The sequence below is a fragment of the Microplitis demolitor genome, chromosome 3, assembly GCF_026212275.2.
Source record: "Microplitis demolitor isolate Queensland-Clemson2020A chromosome 3, iyMicDemo2.1a, whole genome shotgun sequence".
Classification (NCBI taxonomy): Eukaryota; Metazoa; Arthropoda; class Insecta; order Hymenoptera; family Braconidae; genus Microplitis; species Microplitis demolitor.
The window spans coordinates 5,707,252-5,728,109 of NC_068547.1; the positions used below are offsets into that span (position 1 = coordinate 5,707,252).

At 36.7% G+C, this 20,858-nt stretch overlaps 1 protein-coding gene across 1 annotated transcript in view; it reads right to left on the reverse strand.

Annotated features, from left to right (window-relative positions):
• LOC103580736 (protein rhomboid) overlaps positions 1–20,858 on the reverse strand; it is a 105,766-nt gene that overhangs the window by 30,220 nt on the left and 54,688 nt on the right. Inside the window, exon 4 of the mRNA XM_008562616.2 lies at positions 7,775–7,887. Within this exon, the coding sequence (XP_008560838.1) occupies positions 7,775–7,887 (113 nt within the window). The remainder of the gene's footprint in view (positions 1–7,774; positions 7,888–20,858) is intronic.

Below are 20,858 nucleotides of genomic sequence, written 5' to 3' on the forward strand. Positions count from 1 at the left end.
GTGGCGTGTAATTTCTTTTCTAAGCTAGATTAAAGTAAGAAACAAAAGGGATGAAAAAAAGGGAAAAGGAAATTTAGGCTCGTCACTGTCCAGGCAATATAGCCAGGCTGGGCTTAGACTTGAATTGTAGTGTGGGAGAGTGTTCTGGTGGATGAAAGATGCCCGATCGATGCGGCAATTAGTATATGGATTACAGGCTCGCAGGCTATAGAGAAGCAAATGTATGTAATACCGGGTCTATACGTATAGAATTGTGCAGCATGACGATAGTATATAGCACCAGGTCCACGCGGTTTACCATACGGTCGTTCATCATCGCCGGGCGCTCCAGCGGTAGCCGTTTTATCCGGTCGATCCGGCGACCAACCGCGCGCGCCCCGGATTCCGCTGGTTTATAATGTATCCTCCTTGACGTCTGTGAATTCACCGAGCGCCACCGACGGTATTAAATGTTATGCTGTCGTTGTGAATAGTTTCCAAAGAGCCGTATATGTATTTATCTATATATGCATGGGCATACATATGTAAAGTGCAATGTAGGATTTAAATAAAAATAAAATCGAGAGAAATGCGGGTAAGGGAAAACAGAACGTTCGTTAGAGGCTCTATGGATTACACAGCGGTCGCGTGTATATTGATCCCGCGGGTAAGCACAAGAGAAAAATATCAAGTGAAAAAGTAATATAAGATTGAAGACTATTGATAGGAGGTGAATTGACCGAGGAATAAAAAAATGAATGATAAGAGCGGAGAGGAGAGGAGAGAAAAGAGGGAATTGAATATCCCTTCCCGCGAATTCACGTTTCTCCTCTCGCTCCCGCATTCGGTTGCATCTCGCCCAACCCCCAGAGCTCGTTAGTACCGGTAATTGTCACTTGTTAGGTGCCAACTTGTCATCCGACTTGGATTCACTCGGTTCTACGTTGCTCGCCTGTTCGTAAAAGCCACGACGACGGACGCGAGTCAGCTGAGAGTAGAATACCCAGTAGGTTGTGGAAATCTCTGTCACTCTTTCTTTCTCTCTCTCTTTTACTCCCCGAGTGTCACTACGGAAAATCCTTCGGAAATTGTTCAATCGATTTTATATTCTCTGCCTTTACTTTGCGGTTTGTTACTCGTAATTCTCCAACCAAATAAAACGATCCCCAGGCTGTATTGTCAGGGTATTATATAGATATTATATATATATATATATGGGATTTCTCGCGGTGGGGCTTTATCAATTTCGGAAGGGAGAGCTGAACCGTGAATAGCGCTAGTGTAATTACTCAAATTATTGGAACACTCGGGAATTTCATAAAGCCGATCTCATATATCGTTTATTACATTTGTTGTATAGCATAAAATTGGTCAAGTTATGATTATGATCAAGCAAAGTAGATCGAGCAACATATAGACATACCTACTACATACATACATTCATATATATATATATATACAAGCGCGTATACCCTTTGGCCGATGGCGCGAAAATAATTGTGATTAAATGAAAACTGAAATATGTCAGGATTAACAGTAATAACATCGGCGGATTAAATTAGCAAGAGGAATGAAGAATATGGGAATCACTTTGAGCACATGTATGCTATATATTTATATCTGTTGTAGATAAAATATCTATATATGTATATGTAATTTTAATTAATTCTAACGAGTGTTGGATGGAAAGAGAGGAGGGTAAAAAAAATATTATGGAAATTGAGTGTCGCGATGCGTTACGAAGTAGCTCTGGTGGAGCTTCTTTTTGCGCTGCAATCTCGATTCTCGATAAAGATGAAATGAACAAAAAGAAAGGGAAAAAATATAAAATTGCCAAGAGTGGTCGCTCGACGGCGGAAGGAAAGTTTCTCGGGGAGTTGGAGTAGAGACGGAGTTTTGTATTTTTCTTTCCTACAGCACAGGAAGACTTCCTATCTATACTTTGATAGAGTAACAGAGTCTATGTACATTTATTTTATATATATATACATATACATATATAAATTATATACATGAAAAATTGCGGTTGAAAATGTTAGATGTAAAGAAATAAATCGAATGCGCCAAGTTAAGCAAATAAATTTTCAATGTTATTTCAACTTTTTTTTTTATATATATTTTTATATTTGTAAAGCCATTTTCAAAGACTATACAAACAACAATATAACTTGAATGCGACAATCGACGATCGTCAGATATATGTGATGCAAAAGCGCGCGCAACTAAAACATATAAATATATAAAAAATAAAAGAAAAACAATTCAAATATAAATTATTGACTTGAGATTTTTCAATATTGAATTCTCCCGAGTACACAAATATAAAAATTACTTTCGAGACTGACAATCGGACGAGACATAAAATATATATACGCACGTACGTATGACATATATATATATATATATACATAATATATAGATATAGATATTATAAACACACATACACGACAAATTGATGACGCATCACACTCGTTGCTATTTTACATTTTAATTCACGAGACACTTTGTCGTTCTCTCACACTCACACATGACTGTATACCTCACATATATATGTAACCTCGTCGTCCTGTGTCGGCGTTTCGCGGTATTTAATTCTCGAAATAGAAGGAGACAAGCTAAAGTCGGGTGTCTAACCGACACACTCGCGGTGTATAAATATATATATTTATAAATATATATACATAATTGCGGAGTGTGTGAAGAGAACAACACGTGCTCCCGCCGACACCGTGAGAGAGTCCGAGTCTTAGTAACCGCAAATGTACATACATATAAATACAATAAAACATCTAATATTTTTGTATGACAAAAAAAAATTACAGATCCATCGCACCGACTAACATGATTACATTACAGTTTACGCGGTAAAATTCAAATTTAAATGTCAATTAAATTGTGGTCGTAGAAAAAAAAAACCATATAGATATAAATAAATATTTACATGATCGACGTGTGCTGCGGTCTCTCAAGATCAGCGTTATTACCAGGTGTCGTCATCGTCGCAGTTGTAGTGGTCGTCGACGTCACACCGGTATTGTGAACATAAGTTAATCCTTGTGTCGTCGCAATTGTTCTTGTAACAGTCCCACGCGACGTATCCTTAAGTATTTTAGTGGCGCTCAGTGGCGTTGTCACGCACATTGTTCCGCCGAAATATTATTATTTCACTCGTTGTTATTATGATTATTATTTATTTATTTATTACCCCACTTAATTATTTTAATTGATTTATCAACAACAAACATCAATAATAAATAAACAATACACTGACACATATGCGCACGTGTATAGAGCACACGTGATTGAGAGTGCGGTCGCATCAATACCGTCGGCAAGAAAACAAAAAAAAAAATATATATGAACCCGCGACAATTAGGTAATGCGGATTATTGTGAAATAACTGATGAGTCATTGACTGATACTTATTTAACGAGATAACGGTGGTTGAGTTTGACAGGCAAAGAGCGAACGACACGGGAGTGCCAGTTGCTCTTCACCTTTTATTTGTCTCTCCTCAGAGGCCCGCCGTACGCACGTACGTCTCTCGTACGTCCCTTCTCTTAGGGCGCCACGGGCTTACTGAGTGACCGAGTGGACTGACCGACTGACTTGGCGCGAGAGCCCACGAGTAGTGGCGGGCGTGGGTGTACACGCGCTAGAGGTAGAGGGGACTCGCGAGCGCTCTCTATTGGATGATGATGGGGTTGAGCCGCCGTGGGGGTAGAGCTGCCACCAATAGCTCAGCTGCTAAATTTTCGTCGCTCTTCGTAAGACATCAAAGGCCAACTGGCATTCGGCTCTCAGCCGTCGGACGTGTTATACGACGTTTGTTGATACAGCTATTATAAGACGTTTTTGTCAACTACTTTGTTATTCTTGCCCTGCACTACACTCTATATTATATACACGCATATTGTCTATACTGTCTGGTGAATTCATTACTCCCTGGTGATATTTTTTTTTTTTTTTTTTTTTTACCATAAGTTTGTGACTTTTTAAGTGAGATTTGTTTTTTATTTCCAATTTATTTTTTTTATTTTTTATTTTGTTGACTAATTTTTTGGAATTAATTTTTAACTCCTAGTATACGAGATAAAATCTTGTATATAAGGTCAAGTCTAAAAGACTCGGCTATTTATTATTTAATTTTCACGGTTGACCACTGGAATGGGTCCACTAGTCCTTTTTATGGGCTTACACGCCGCGGGAAGTGCCCAGGTGGTGAATTCGGAGCAGCTAAAACGCACACCCTGTCTTTTATACACATTTATATATAAAATCTAGTATTTATATGTATGTACATTATACATATAGAAGAGATGTATATGTAGACTTTCTTGCAGCTTCTGTCATGGCTCTATGCCTCCATTAACTTGGAGACTTTCTACTCCGATTAATAAAACCAAAAAGATATACAGAGAACGTGCCGCAAAATGGACCGAGGGCGGGTGCACATATTATATAACTTACGGATAATTTCATACGTCGGTTGTTATCCGTCTTTACGTCCCGCTGAGCGACAAAATAGTGCGTCAATCAATGGCACTACAATCAAAGTGTGGCACCGTATAATTGAGCCGCATTAAATTTACCATAAATTTTATCCAAACTCGATAAACGTTTCAAGAAATTCTTTTTTTATTTAATATGCTAACAGTTTTTGTATCCCTGCAGAAAAAAAGTATTTCTTAACACCGGAAATTTCTCTTTGCCTCAAGAAATTTTTCGCATTACAAATTTAAAAAAACAAATTTTTTCTGGAATAGAAAAAATTTTTTCTTTAACCCTTAGTCGAAAGTACGCACTTCCCTCCCCAATTTTGAGCCTAAAGTCTTATTTCCCTCCTCTGGTCGAATTACACGCGCCCCACTTATATCGTCGAGAGCAAAAATTTTTTTCGTGCCTACAGAAACAGCCGGCTGCTACCATCTAGTGATCGTCTACCACTTTATCAATAAAATGTTTCACAATAACCGCGTAGATCGTTGCTTTATACCTATATATGTCAGTATTTTTGTGTCTCGTTGTATCTAATATTTTAATAAACATTGTCCTTACAATAATAAGATAAATGAAAAAGTTTCATCGGATGAAGCTATGGATGAGTATGAGGTGATAAAAGATTTTGATGCAGAGGCGAAGTTAGTTATTGAAACAGCAATTTTACCAAAAAAATCAGCTAATAGAAACCAAATGGTCTACGAAGGCTTTATGCCATATATACAGTAGGACCTCGTTATAAGACTATTAGTTCCTCTCTCAAACTATCGCGATACCTAATTTATAGAAAAGACAGCACTATAGTCTTATAACGAGGTCCGACTGTACAAATAAATGTTTTATGCAAATAATTTATTTGTTTATGTATGTATTAATATATTTTTTATTCGCAAGAAAAAAAAATCTAGTTCATAGGTGTGAATTTATTTATTCCGAAAAAAAGTAACTATTAATTATTTTTTTAAGTATAATTATGTCTTTTTTTTGTTTTGTTTTTGATGCCTGCCCCCGCCGACCAGACGCACTCACTTCGCTCGTGCTTTTAAATGTCGCGGGGCAGGCATCAAAAACAAAACAAAAAGAAAAAAAATTTAAGTTTTATGTATGTCCGAAAGAGGCGCGTCAATAGGGAGCAAATAAAAAAATATGGCCGATCTGTCAGCTGAAGGCAGAATGTGTTTGTATTGTCTATAGTATTTAAAAATGTAATTAATAAACGTACTTTCGACCAAGTATAAAGAAAAATCGTATACACCACACGGGAAGATAGTTGAAAGCCCTTCCCTGTGTGATGAGATGCGGTCGGCTTCGCCTCGGACATCTTATCACACAGGGCAGGAATTTCAACTTTCTTCCCTTGTAGTGTAATATACTATTTTGAAGTAAAAAATTCATTTTTTTTTAGAATCCATGCAAGCACGTTTGGCAAAATTTGATGATCAATATATTAGTATTTTAATCTTCAAGAAACCCGGTACAAATTGCAGGAACTCGGGACATCTTCAAGAAGATAACGACGAAACTATGGAAGCAAACGTGAGTCCAAGGGCAGGAGTGAAAGTCGTTAGGGGTAGGTAAGTTTTGTACGTGACTCAACGGATTGAAACGTGCTCACCAATAGGTGAGATGTTATTTTCTCTGAAAATTTCGTTTAAAAAATGCTCCATTTGTCCTCGACTACTCTTTTATGTGCGTTGTTATATAAAATTCATGTTGCAGGAAAGAGAAAAAAATAGAACCAAAAAAACTTACTAATACGTTAGTATAAATATATAATTTATTCGTTTGCTGCAAAGACGATTCGTTGGTATATTTTTTTCTGGCTTGTGCGACCTTTGATGTCTCATCTTTGTAACTCCTGAGGCAGCTAAACGGAGGCTGGTATACAATGGAAACAGTGGGACAATATGACCGGTATTATAGAGAAAAATTCATCGACAAAGTCGTTGCCGCTTCACTGACGATCGTCATCATTTTTTTTTCTCTCTTATACATATGTATTATTGCGAGTTTTTAAATTTACGGTCTTGCTTTGCTCTTTACTGCTCTACTCTTTTAAAGGTACACATATATGTCTATACATATATAAGTCTTGTTTAGTTGAAAATGAAAAGCGGAGGAATGTGACCGCGAGTACACACTTTGTGACCACCCGGTAAGCTTTTGATCGACTTTAAACACGGAATGTTTTTTTTTTAAGAGAGCCATTATCCAATAAATATATTTATCTATATTATTAATCCTCAAAGTATTAAAAAATTATAATGTCTCTATTTTTTTTACGATCAAATAAAACGTATCCAGTTATAGGTCTTTTAGAATGTTTTATTTTTTTTTTAACGGGAAACAAAAAAAGACGCGCTAACGACAGGTCTGAATGTATATTAGACCCGAGTCAAATTTACAGCCACTTGATGGGAGTATAGGGAAAAGATTATGAGGGGAATATGTTAAAAAATAAGCGTAAAATATCCATGATGTTTTAAAAGTTCCATGACAAATATAGAAAAAAAGTTAACACTTTTTTGTTCTCGTTAAAAAAGATCAATTGACCAACGAAAATTTAATGACAAATGTTGATATAGTTTGTTAGTTTTTTTTTTGTTCGTCTTTTCCTCGGGGACACATTATGGTTAAGTGTCGTCACGGCTGTCCGGGAAAGTGCACAGCCATGTTGTGTCTAATGCGAGAGAGAGACGTCACGAGATGTATGTTGTCGATTTAATCTTTCGCTCTCTGTCTAGTATTCAACGTGTAGAGTAGTTGATACATATATATAAAGAGCGAGAGAGAACTAGTCACTTTGAATGCTGTTCGCGTGTGATGGTTAGTAGAGTACGAGAAACGACGACAACAGTTTCCTCAAGTTACTCTCAAGTAATTTACATAGTCTGCCTTGGTATACTCGCGTTTATGTAGACGCGCGTGGAGATGTCTCGCAAGGGTCCAGGAGACACCGGTAAAAAAAAAAGTCTTCAGATGGGCTTCGAGAAGAGAAATGTAACAAGCAAGAGCCATCAGAAGAAAAGTCTACCCTCAGGGAAAATGTTACACAAACTCGAAAAGTGCTACATATTCTATAGCTCAGCACGTGTATCGCGAATATATATGAGTAAGGTCGATTTCTCTCTCTCCTTTCGTTGATGTGTTACCTGCTTTGAATATCCTGTCTCCGTAATATTTTCAATACTATTACGCGTCTTCACCAAAGTATATTTTTACTCGTCGTAGTCACCGTCGGTTTTATAGCTACGGCCTTATCTTGTGTGAACAGATATTTATAAAAGTCTCTCACCTGTGAAAAAGTGGGGGCTCGTGAATCAGAAGATGAAAATCATTTTCGGAGTAGACTTCTCTGTCACGATGGTGAACTGCGCACTCGAAACTTCTCGTTCTTTTTCCGCTCATCTGTAAAATTGAGGAAGAGTTAAAAAATTATTATAAATTATATTAATTATTGGTAAAAATAATATGGTCACGGTAATGCAGAAGAGACAAATGTACATAGTTTGAATAGTATTAAATAGCACGGATCGTAAAGCAAGTTAGAATCGGGTTTCGGTAACGTGGTTAGGCAAATGTGCCAGAACGTTCGTCGGTGGGTAAAACAAGGGGGTGAAGGCATACCTACGGCAGAATAAGATATGTATATAAGTAGCAACATTACTCTTTAGTATATGTATATATGTGTATATATGTATGTATATGTACATAATGTGGTAGAATCTCCGCTACTCCTGTGTATATTCCGCATCGGTCTTTTCTCTCGGCGCCCTTCTTGTTGAAGGCACATCAAGTTTTGGGTTGTGGTTTTGCGAACAGAGTAAAGAGAGTACATAGCAGCAGTAGCAGCAGCATTAGAGCATCCAACAGCAGTTAAGTATACAGAGTCTACAGCAACAGCAGCAGCAGGCACGTCGGAGGCCCTGGTAGTTGGTTTGCGGAAACTGCGCCAGTCGTGGGTTCTTGCTTGTTTGATTGCCAAAAAGAAGCCGCCGTCAAGTAGACGGTGAAGCCGCGTACTCGTCGTAGTCGTCAAGACGAAAGCGAACAAAAAAAGAGTATTGCGAGTAAGAAGACAGATACTCGAGGGAAAAACGTCTACGAGAGGTAGTTGACGTCAACAAAACAGACGAGGAGTGCAATCGGTATATATATGTATATATACAGTAGTAGTGAGGGAGAGCAAGAGAGAAAGACGTAAAAGAAGAGTATTTCTCGACGAATGTATATAAAAGATATATAGCTAACGAGTGTGAGTGAAAGAAAAAGAGATGGGAAATTTAATTTGCCTTCGTTTCTTGAAGGAACGTTATCGAGTCGTTTGCCTGTATACTGCTCTCTACACTGCACATCTACTGCCCTACATTGCAGCACAGTCGTAGTGCTTTCTGTGTGTATCTGTGTGTGCTCTACTCTTTTTCCTATTCCGTATGGGTCTCTTCTTCGTCTACGGTATTTGTGATTCTCGTTGAAACTCAAACGAGCATGCGAGTAGTATAGACTCGAAAGCCCAATGGTGGGCCACGCATTTCCACTTATTAACGACAACGACGATTTTATACTACTGCTACTTCTACTACTACTACTCCTACTACTACTAATACTAATACTACTGCTATTATTCTACTTTGCTATCTCGCTGTTCTTTTATCCTTCTTTATCATTTGCTCGGCTACTGATGGCCGCTCGTAGTGGTAGTTGTCGTCTTTTACGGTTTTTCTCGAGCTTTCTCTGTCATATACACAGGAATTGAGGCTTAAAGAGTTGCGAGAGACGATTACGAAGGCTACTACTGTCGTGCTCTCTTTCTCGCTCGGTTTATTGGCAATGAAGCGACCGATCCCGGAGAGTAAATCTTCGACTTGGTGGATTTTACGAGCCTGCAGAGACTTCTCTCGTATGTAGTGTGTGCCTCCTCTCACTCCCATTCCTCCTCTGATGCTCCTTTTCCACCCGCTTCCTCCTCACTAGGACGGATCGATATGAGCATCTGTGAGTATTATAAACCTTATATAAGGGTGAGGGACACTGATTTGGTTTATCTTAAATCTCCGGGATTTAACTCAGTCACTGTACTGAAGCCCTGCTGCGAAATGTTTCAAATTGTTTATCCATTCTGAAGAGAAAAATCCTTGTTAAAAAAATTAAGCCCGAGTCTCTTTTCTATTTTTATTCTACATAATAAATGTAATTGCATTATAAAAAAAAAAAAAAAAAAATTAGTATGAATATTGGTAATGTATTTGGTGGGAGTGAAAAAATTCAAAATGTATTTCACATGATATTAAAAAATTCTAGACATATTATTCAGAAGTACTCGAGGGTAAAATTGAACAAAGCCAAAAGCTTTTTATATATACACATCTCACCAAGAATAAGCGATTTTAAATTCGATAGGCACCGAGGAGGTAAAATGTATGTATTGAAAATGAAAAAAATTCACAGGGAGGGTGAGGGTAAAGAGAAACGGAAGGTATATACAAACCCAACCAATGTACATTCATACAATATATAAATGTATATGTATATATATATATGCACAGATATTTATACAATCGGTACGTTTTTCGCGCGCGGGATAACTCGTGGATTACAATCTCTTCCTCTTCGTAGGAGCTGCTTCCGCTTAGTGGATTCCACTCTGAAGAAATATTCAGCGCACGAATAACGCATTTTCGTTTGGGCTCGCGCATCCATGGATATATAGGCAGATACAACGGCGCGTGTGACGGGAATATCTACGAAATATATGTATACACATATACAGTGTCTGTATATGCTTCAGCGATTTACATATGACTGGTCATACGCCGGCAAACCCCCGATGGGATGTATCCGACCATTTACATTCCAGGGAGAATAGACCGTCGGTGCCGCTGCCGCTGCACTTCACTCTGATGAACATGACGCGATTCACGTTTTTATATTCTTTGGTTTTACTTTTTTTAGCTTATAATTTTTTCCTATTCTCCTTTTGTCCGTTCTCGCGATGCCGATATTCATATTGGAGTACATATTAAGATTGTAAAAAAAAACAACGTGTCCTCGTTGTTAGAATGAGAAGCGTAATTTATTCCGTATCATTAGGCTGGATTAGCAAATGGGAGGCATTCTCTCTCTTACTTATTCTCCATCTCTGTTTATACAGTAATAGCATAGTCTGGTTGTTTGATTGTGCGTGTGTGTGCACGTTATTTGCTGATGCAGTCGGATTCTCGGGGAACGGCTAATGGCTAGTACAACCCTATCGCCCGGAAAATTCGCTGTACACCGAGAACAGAGTACGGCGGTCGGCGGAGATACTCCAGTCGATGATCGCCATTCTCGCCTAATCGAATTGAATTCCACTCACCGGGACACAATGTTTATACAGTAGTACCATTGTATGTATATTTATGTATGTGTCCATGTCTGTGTTATTTGCTCGACGAAATACCCAACAACTTGGTCGAGCTACTCGACGACTGCTATGTCCACCTTGTGTCGACCGTATTTTCTCAGTCCCATCCCATTATTTTTTATCCATTCTATTTATTTTGTTTGTCGGTATTATTTTTTTTTTCCATAAAAAACTTTTACTAATTTTACCAGCTTATCTGACTCATCGTCAGATTGTAAACCGAACGAGCAAAGTAGATTTCAGGTCAGAGATAAGTGACAAAAACATGACAAGAGTGTTCACAAATTGCACAAAGATACTTTTTGCCCGCGGTGTTAATATATGAAAAGATCGGTATTAATGATTCTCATCGAAAACTTTTCAGAGTCTTTAAAGCTTGTTAATGACTACACCAAAGTAACATGCCAAATTATTTATTTGACTAAATTTTTTTTCAAGTCATTAACCTCACAAACTTACCGGTGGCTAAATTCTCTTTTTATGCTTAAGTTTTTTTTTTTTCTCTTGTAAAATTTGGAGTTTTATATTTGCATTTTGCTGGATTACAAAAAAAGCTATTGGTAAAAATTCCGTAATGACTACACAGTATTATGCACATATATATTAGCAGACAATAGGATACTGCTGTGAAGGATGATATGTATATATATATATGTATAGATATGAGGCAGATTTTAAATATATGTAAAGTGGTATCGGTATTTGCATGAGTACGAGCAACAATTGTTACTCTCGTGCGATAGAAATTTTCGATATTAGCCTGCTCTGTTTCATAGTTGGGCCGCTTAATTGCCAATCGGGAATTAATATCAATTGACTGGCGGTTGGAGGTTCAACGCAGAAAACCACCAACGAATCATTGAACGTGTTTGAAAACGGTGAGCCACTGTGCCGGCTATAATATCCATACATATATACATGTATGTATTTATTTATAGATACGTGTAATATTTAATTGAATATAAAATATCATCGATAAATATTTTAATATTTAATTCCTGTAACAACAATGTATAATAAAATAAACAATATTTCGCTAGCATCCATATACAAGTGGTTAAAAAAAAAAAAAAAAAAAAAAAAAAAAAAAAAAATTAAATAAATACCGAACCGTGAGATTTTGATAACGCCGCTGACGAGTGGAACAAACGAATGGAATGAGGAGAGGGAGAGTGTCCGCGCGCGGAAACCGGAAGAGTCTTAATGCAGAGCTCTCAAGATCGTCGGTTATGATATATATACTAAAGACGAAAAAATAAAAAAAACTACCGTCATTACCGCTATGGTCAGCGTAATTAGACAGCAGTGTATCCTCCGCCGAATTAATTCGAGCGATTATTTTTATTACCTTTTTCTTTTCTTTTAATCTTTAAATATAACCGGCCTAGTCGGCCCAATTATCAACTGTTTATTACTCTAATTAAATTTAATGTCTTTTTAAATTAATTTTATTTTTATTAAAATTATTAACTCTAATGAGTTTCATTAAATATCTCAATCATTTTATATTTTTACTGTATATATAAAATATAGATATATATTATTTTTTCAGCTTGAATCAATGCTGTACACTTTTAATTGTAAAAAAAATTAATGGCTACAAAAAGTACACTACAATTCAATATAAATTTAATTAAAAAAAATCAGGAATTTTCATTGGAATATTTAAAATATAAATTTATATCAAATTACTACGGAATATTAATTTAAGATTTAAAAATCTAATTAAAATAAAATATAAAAAATATGCAAACATGGAAATTTACAATGAAATCAACTGGTATTTTATAAATTAAAATAAATTACAACAAAAATAGACATTAATTTTAATCATCAGAATGAAAAGTTATGATATAGATTTCGAATGAGTGCGCAATTGATAAAAGCAATAACCAACTCCAATAACTTACAATTGCTACAGTTAGACTCTTTTACTTTTCTTAATCGTTTTGTGCACAAAACCGTATAGTCTTTTCCGAGCAATTCCCGGTAATGTCTCATGATCCCGGTGCTCGTGCACGTCCGATCTTATACCCGCGTCGTAACGAGCCACCGCTACTCGTCTAGGTTCGGCTGCAGCAGAACAGACACTACCCAAGATATGGAGTACGATATATATACATATATATCTATATCTATAGAAACAATACAAGTGCAGTATATATATTTATATAGTAATGTAATAATAGAAAAGAGCAAGTTAGAGTTGCAAGTAGAGTATGAGACACAGGAATAAAGGTAAATTCCTACAGATATATAGATATATACTAAAACGCATCAGAGTTTCTGTTTCCTCAAGTCAACGTTTTGCGGCGAATTGTACGCCCACACCCTGGTCGTCCACATCTGGCGACTATACCACTATTGTATACATATATATATACACAATATTTTGTATGTATGCAGACAGTGTAGAGCAAGACCTCAAGTATAGTGGTATTATATCCACAGAGAGAATAGTGAAGCTGGAACCTCCCCGACGTCCCCGGCGAGGCCGCCCTCTCAAAGGCTTGAGGTACACTTACATCGTCTCGTAATGGATACACGTGTACAATCGATCGTGGCTTGCCTCCATTGCTTGCCAGTTTAGTTTACTCTCCTTCTCTCTTCTTGTGTATCTACACTCTCACTCTATACACTTTATCCGCCGGAGAATATTGTTGACCTTACGTATATACTGACCTCAGATATTGTATGGCGAACGGCGATTGATTTTACTTTTTCTTTCTTACTTATTTATTTTTAACTTTTTATATGCTGTTATTACTTTTTTCACCCACTCGGGTCTCTCACAGAAAAGAACAATCAGTCAATCAAATATAACAGCAATTGCTATTTATTTTTAATCATGATACCGATAGATCCGTTTATTTATTTATGACCGCGAAACATTTAACAGTGATAACATTATTGTAATGCAATATTATCATCTAAATTGAATTAAATCGCTGTTGTGTATATTTCAATTGGCTATTGATAAATATTTGCCGATTAAATTGATGCAAAATAATACTAGTATATGTGTATATATCTTTATTATATTATATTAGATACTGTGGAAGTGTAGTGAGTAGCACTAACTACATTAAATCGGATTTGGCGTGCGGTGTAATTGCACTTGGTGATGAAATTTACCCGCACTCGTGAGTAGGGAACGTGTAGAGTAGAATATATAGATATATATTATTCGCCGGAAGTAACTAGAGTGGTGGCGCATCATCGTATATAGCTAACACTAGCGGGTAAGATTAGCATAACAGAACGAGGGTTACTGTACCGTGTCTCAAAAGAGAGGAATAGAAGAATTAAAGAGAAAGAGGGAGCGCAAAAGAGAGAAAAGCCACTTGGTACACTCGTTTCGATGCCTGAGGTATAGCAGAGACTACAGCAGCCAAGAGGCAAAGAGACGAGGTATTATATTATACAAGTGCTTTGATATAATTTTCTACTCGAAACGCCCCCTGCCGACAATCTTCAATAAATCTGTTATATTTAATGAAACTGGACTCGCGTAAATTACGATGAATTCACCGTCTTCATTAATTTCTTCTTGTCCCAGCTGTCATTTGATTTGCGAGAGACGTGGCGCTACGTCAAGTAATTAGTATCAAGGGAAAGAGAACTAGTTACTTCTCATTATTTATTTCCTTCTTCCCCTTTATCTCTCTCTCTCCGATGCATACTTAATGCTGTTTGTTGAGATCATACAGAGGAAGAGAAAATTACGATGGGAGTAGACTTCTCATTTACGCCTTACGAACCGCGGCTCAAGATTGTATCTTAAAATGACGCATTCTTAATGTGTGACCGGGGTCAAGACGACACCGTTATACCTCTACTGGAGAGTAACTACCGTGGAAAAAAATACCGCCAGACGTCAACAAGTTGAAATTAAAAATATTATTTTTATATATACGCATACTTGTATAGAAATTATAAATAAATTTATCACTGTAAAAAATTTGCGGAGTGAACGCGGATTAAATCCGGAGTAAATGCGGAGCGGGTGGCTGTTTATTTATTTAATTTCCTCGGAGTGAATTTACTCCGAAGGAGAGTTTATTTTAATATTAAAATTCCGAATCAGAGTGAATGCGGATTTAAATAAAATTCAGACATTTACCCCACGGGAAAAAATTGTAGTCGCTACAAAAACAACTGTAGTTGAGGTTACTACAAGATGGAGTAAAGAAATGCCAACTCGAACTTGGAATAACCTTAACCACATGTAGTAAAGTCAGTACTATTTATGTAGTATCATTTACTACAAATTGGAGTACTCGCTACTATTGTATACAATGTTTTACTACAATATTGTGGTTAGAAAAACAACTCTGGAACTCTGAGTGACGGAGTGAATTTGGATTTAAATAAAATCCGTAATCACCTCGAATTCACTCCCAATTTTTTACAGTGTACCTGGTCTTGTTATACGTGATGTGGGATAATAGTTGCTCAATGAAGAATAATAATGATTGGTGATGATACATTTTCTTTTATACAACATAATAATAGGTATATTTTTGTTGACAGTTAAATCTGAGAACAAATCGACTAAAGCAGTGGGTCTACCCATGCGGTCTTTTACACACATGCATATACAAATGTGTGTATATATCCATCATGGGCGGTCTTTTATGAGTAGGCCAATTAGTCGACTCCACGCGACAACTTGCCGTCGGCGACTTATCTCACCCCATCGCGTTTTAATCCGATTATCTCGGGGAACTCATCCGAGCGCAGCAAGCACCCTGACACATCGCTCAAGCGTACAAAGACCCAAAAGGACTTGGGCGTCGTCGTCATCGTCGTCGTCGTCGTCGCTATTTGTCTCGCACAAATTTGAAGAGAGTCAACTCTTCAAGGGTCTCTACACTCTAGAATACTCCTCTTGCTTTACTCTGGAATATTACTCTATTATGAGTTCAAGTTAATGCAATTTAATTTACCAAGTGGGCTACTAATGTTACTCCTTCAAGTACACATGGATTTTATGCTACAACGTATATATGTATATATTATACATGTACATATATTGAGACACCATAAGTATAACTGTATATAGTTCGTCTGTACTTACTCCTGGCTGGAAGTTTATTCTACAAATTTGCGGACGTCAATCGTTGTCCCGGATTATTTGAGTACGCGAATTCATGGTTCTGTACATATATATATATATATATATATATATATATATATATATATATATCTCAGTGGGTTGATTTATTCGTAACGTGAAAGCGGGGTTCGCAGACCAGTTCTATACAGCGTTAAATAAATTATCAACCGTAGTAGTGTAGAATGTACACGAAATTTTGCCTCGATTTGCCTCGGAAACCGCAAGCTTTTCACAAGTATATGCACTGTTTGTGTGTACATGAGTGTATGTACGTTAACTGAATGTGTATTAACCTGTACATGGATATTTGCAGAGGCATGTATGTGTGTAAGGAGCCAGAGAATAGAAGATTGCCGTGTGGTTGTGCGAGCTTCGGGAATTATATCCAAGTTTTGTAGGAATCCAGTAAAGGACAAAGGCGCTCAGCCGGTGCTTCTGCTACTGCCAGTTGAGAGAGAACCGACGAAAATCTTTGGAGCAAGTTTTTGCTGGTAGAAGAAGCTCTCTGGGTTTTTCTTTGCACACCAGAGAGAATGGAGTAAGAGTGAGAGCCATGAGAGAGTTAGATATAATAATTTCCTGGGACAATGGCAGACGGATCGTAATCTCAGTTCGAATAGGTTGGTATACGCCGTGCAGTGCTAAAAAGAATGAGAATAGGTACGGGTGGAAGGGAGTTAAAATAAAAATGAAAGGATGTAAAAAGACATTTTATATTCACGTTTTTCAGAATGAACAAAAAAAGAAATAATAAAATCGAGTAAAAGGTCTGATTCTTTTAACTGGCTATCGGAGAAAAATTTAATTCCATCCAATTTTCATCAGGATGTTTATGTGATGAGTTAAACTCTGGCTAAATTTATATTTTATTAAATTAAATGGAAAATAAAGTATTAAGTAAATTAAAGTAATTAAAAAATTTTAATTATTCACGTTTCGTTAGATGGGCTTTTTATTCTGTCTCTGTCTCTGTATTTTATTATTTTTTATCTCTCGGTATTTATAATTACCCGAGAAATATTTAAGTGGATGTGAATTATTATAACAGTAAGTATATTAGAGAAATGAGAGAGTGAAAAATAAAACAGGTGGTCTATGGTTAATTTACAACCCGAAAATTGAGATAAATTGTTAAGACGAAACGATGACAGTTATGTCTCGTTTGGTCTTGGTCAGAGATAATGTAAGAAAAAAAAATAAGTGAAGGCCAGAAGGCGTCGGTGAGTATATTGAGGCAAAAAGGACACATCGCGGCTACGGTGGTCCCAGAGTCGGCGCGGGGTTAAATTATAGGCGTCCAATGAGCCCGGCGAAAATCAATCATTTGTAAAGTCAGCAAAAACTACCAGAGGGTTGAGTTGAGTCCAGTATAATCTGCTAGTTGCCGCACACGTCCTCTCGCTCTTTACTTTACCAGTCCTCCGTCTGCTTGTTCAATAACTCGACTTCTTGTTCTGCTGATGATCTTTCTCTCTCTGCTCGGCGTATCTCCGACCTCTCGACGAGGATCCCAAACCGTTACACATATTATATATCTATATAGATGTATATATACCTGTAGTCTTTAAACTGCTGGTACTTTTTCTTCTCTTTCTCTCTCATACTTCATTACGGCTCAATTTATTTTACCTAGTGTAGAAAAAGTACAAGAAGCCCAAACGAAAAACGATCTCGCACTAATCGTCTCTTATTCGTCACCGACCGTGCAACGAACCATCTAACAACCATAACCAACGAACCAAGATAAGAAGATGAGCGGGTATATTATAGAGTAGTACAAATGCGGAGAGAAAAGTGGGCGAGTCGAGACCAAGACCAGAGTGCCTTAGATTATTAGCTGGATTGAGTGCCGGTTAAGGGAGAGGGGGTAAGTAAAAGTCGATCGATACTTATACTCATCCTTATAAAGAGGATAGGAAGGAGATGTATATTGGGTTAGGCCACGGGAAAAAGCGAGAATGCGAGTGAAGAAGATATTCCAATTTGAATAAAAAAGGGAGCGGCAAATTGATTGACCCCCTGACTCTCAATGGAACGATGCTCTTGTCCATAAGCGGATATTGATCATTTGGATGGATGAGCTCGATGAGGGAGGAGTTGAGCAGGAGTATTGCGTTATTCTCTATGTACCGCAAGGAATCATCAGACTTTTATTTTCTTCTGCTCCTTAGTTGGGTTTATTTTCTTTTTTTTTTCTTTTTATTTACTTTTTTTCCTTTTACTTACCGGGGAAAGACGTTTAACCCGAGCGAACCTTTCTTGCAAGCAGTTCGTGTCGTGGATAATGAAGTTAATTACGCCAATTGCTCTCTTCTACTATCACTCAATTTGTTTTCAGCGCTTTCTTCTCCTTCTAATACTCGATGGAACCATAAAGCTTTTACAGGAATTTCTCGATTTCTCTTAATAACTTTTTTTTACAATATTATAAAATTTTTATTTAAAATTACAGTCCCGAGACTCGCGCACTCACTCTTTCAGTCTAATTGGATGACGTGATTGCGTAAACTAATAACTGAAAGTTCCAATGAGAATACTAAGGAGTGTAAGTGAAAATAATAATTACAGAGATAGTAATTAGTGATCGAATTTAAAATGGTGTGACGTCGAAAACAATTTGAATATTAAATGACTCGTAAAATTTTCTTAACGATTATTCCGAAGACGGTGAAATAATATAATGATAAAAAATGTTTAAATACACTTGAAATATATATACTTTTAACTGGCAACTGCCGTCGAGATTATTATTTTTGTAGAACTTTTTTAAAGGCGATCGTTAAAGTAATTAAAAGATCTAGAAGTTGGCATCCCCTTCTAATTGCTTTATCTTTCCGAGGCTGCACCGGAGGTGAGGAAAAAATATTTAAGAAAAAAAAAAAGGTAAAACAAGCCTGGAACTGGGATTTATTTCTCTTTCTCTCTCGTTGACTCACTTGTAGAAAACGAAATTTGATTTATCGTCAAGTCTCTGAGTGTTGAATTAATATTCGAAAGGATAAAAAAAACCCTCGGAGCAACATTATAAGAAATAGCGACGAGAACGAAGCCACTCTGAGGAATAAATAATAATATATATACATATAATAAAAATGCATTGCAGAGCTCGGAGAGACGAAATAAAAAGTAAATTACAGATTTTTCAAAGAGTCTAGCATTAGCACAATTTGTAAGTGTATTTTAATGAGAAGAATGAACTGACGGATGGAGTAGAATAAACAATGCCGAGGGCATGGTTATAATAAACAAAATGGACCGGTACCACTCGCGGTTTTTAATTAAAATTACGAGGAGAGCGCAAGCAAACTAAACCGCGGTACGGATGAGAAGTAAAGCTCATCGTGGTCCCTTTTGCTGTGCTTTTGTGCGTCCCATCGTCTCATTGCTAAAGAGTATGAAAATAAAAAGTAAAAAAAAATGAAAAATTAACAAGGGCGGGAGAGGGAGTGAAAAAAAAGATAAAGGGTGCGGCGGCGATGGCTGCATATATAACCCTTATTTTTACCTTTTAGTTCAGGCGAAATGAGTTAGCCGTGTACATGGGATAGAGAACTTTGTGAGCGAGAAACAAAATTTATGAGGGACTTGCATTCAAATTCGCAACCGCACTTTCATGTGGATTTCGACCTACAGTCGTTGCCGTTCCTCCTCTAATACTTTTTATACATGCATAGGAAATTCAATTTTTTACCCGCATTCGAGTGCTCATAAAAATGTGAATACAAAAATGAAATCTTTTTACTTTTTTTACATACATACATACTCTACTAACATGTGTAACTGCACTCAATATTGGTAGAGTTAAATGTATAAAAAAAAATAAAATAGATATGAATGGGTTTATTTTGTTGATGGAGGTTGTGTGCACAGAGCCTCTACGGCGAGACATCTAACCCTCCGCCAATTTGTCAAATTTTAAAGAAAATCTTCCAGACGTGGCAGCGCAGGTCAGAAAGCCAGTAGCTTCCTCGGTAGGTGATGAAAAAGCGGTGTACTCAACCATAAAGTTGAGGTCTTCGCTTATCAATTACTACCTATGTGTTGAGGTCACTCATCAGACCCATCGGCTCCAGTCATAAATGACTGAATCCAATGAACCCAATTTTTCCATAACTAACAAACCACTGTGTATATTTTGGCAAATTACATAGTGACTTCTTTCAACGTTAGTAACATTTACATATAGAAAAATATAAAATAATAATTTTGCGGATTTATCAGAGTAAGTGATAAATAAAATAAAATAAAATATAATTTAAACAAAATAATTTAGCAAAGTGGAAATTTAAATCTTGCAAATAGCTGGCTGCATAAATTTTCCATGCATACATACAAATCCGCACAGTTCTTGGCAGCTAGAGAAAACTACCTGTTGCCGTTTTGAAGAGAGCATCTCGTTCGTCCGGATACATTCGCCTTACTGAATTACGGAAGAGCGTGACGCGTGTATACATATATATATATATATATATATATATATATATATATATATATATATATATATATCTACATATACATTCACACTTTTATAGAAAGTACTGTGATATTGTACATTTATATATATATATATATATATACACTGTAAAAAAAAACCTGGGTAAGTGCAGGTGGTGTGGGTGTTAAAATTTTCGGTGTTAAAGTAACACCGCCTCCGGTGTAAATATTCTTTTGTGGTGTTAATAAAATTTCCTAGTGTTAAAATATTTTAAATACATTTTTTTGATAATTTCTATACGTGGACATTTTTTTACACCGATTTAACACCGCCTACATTGGAATAATTTTATTTTAACACCGCACAGTGTTAAATTGAGTCCATTTTTAACATTGGTCTTTTTACAGTGTACATATACTCGG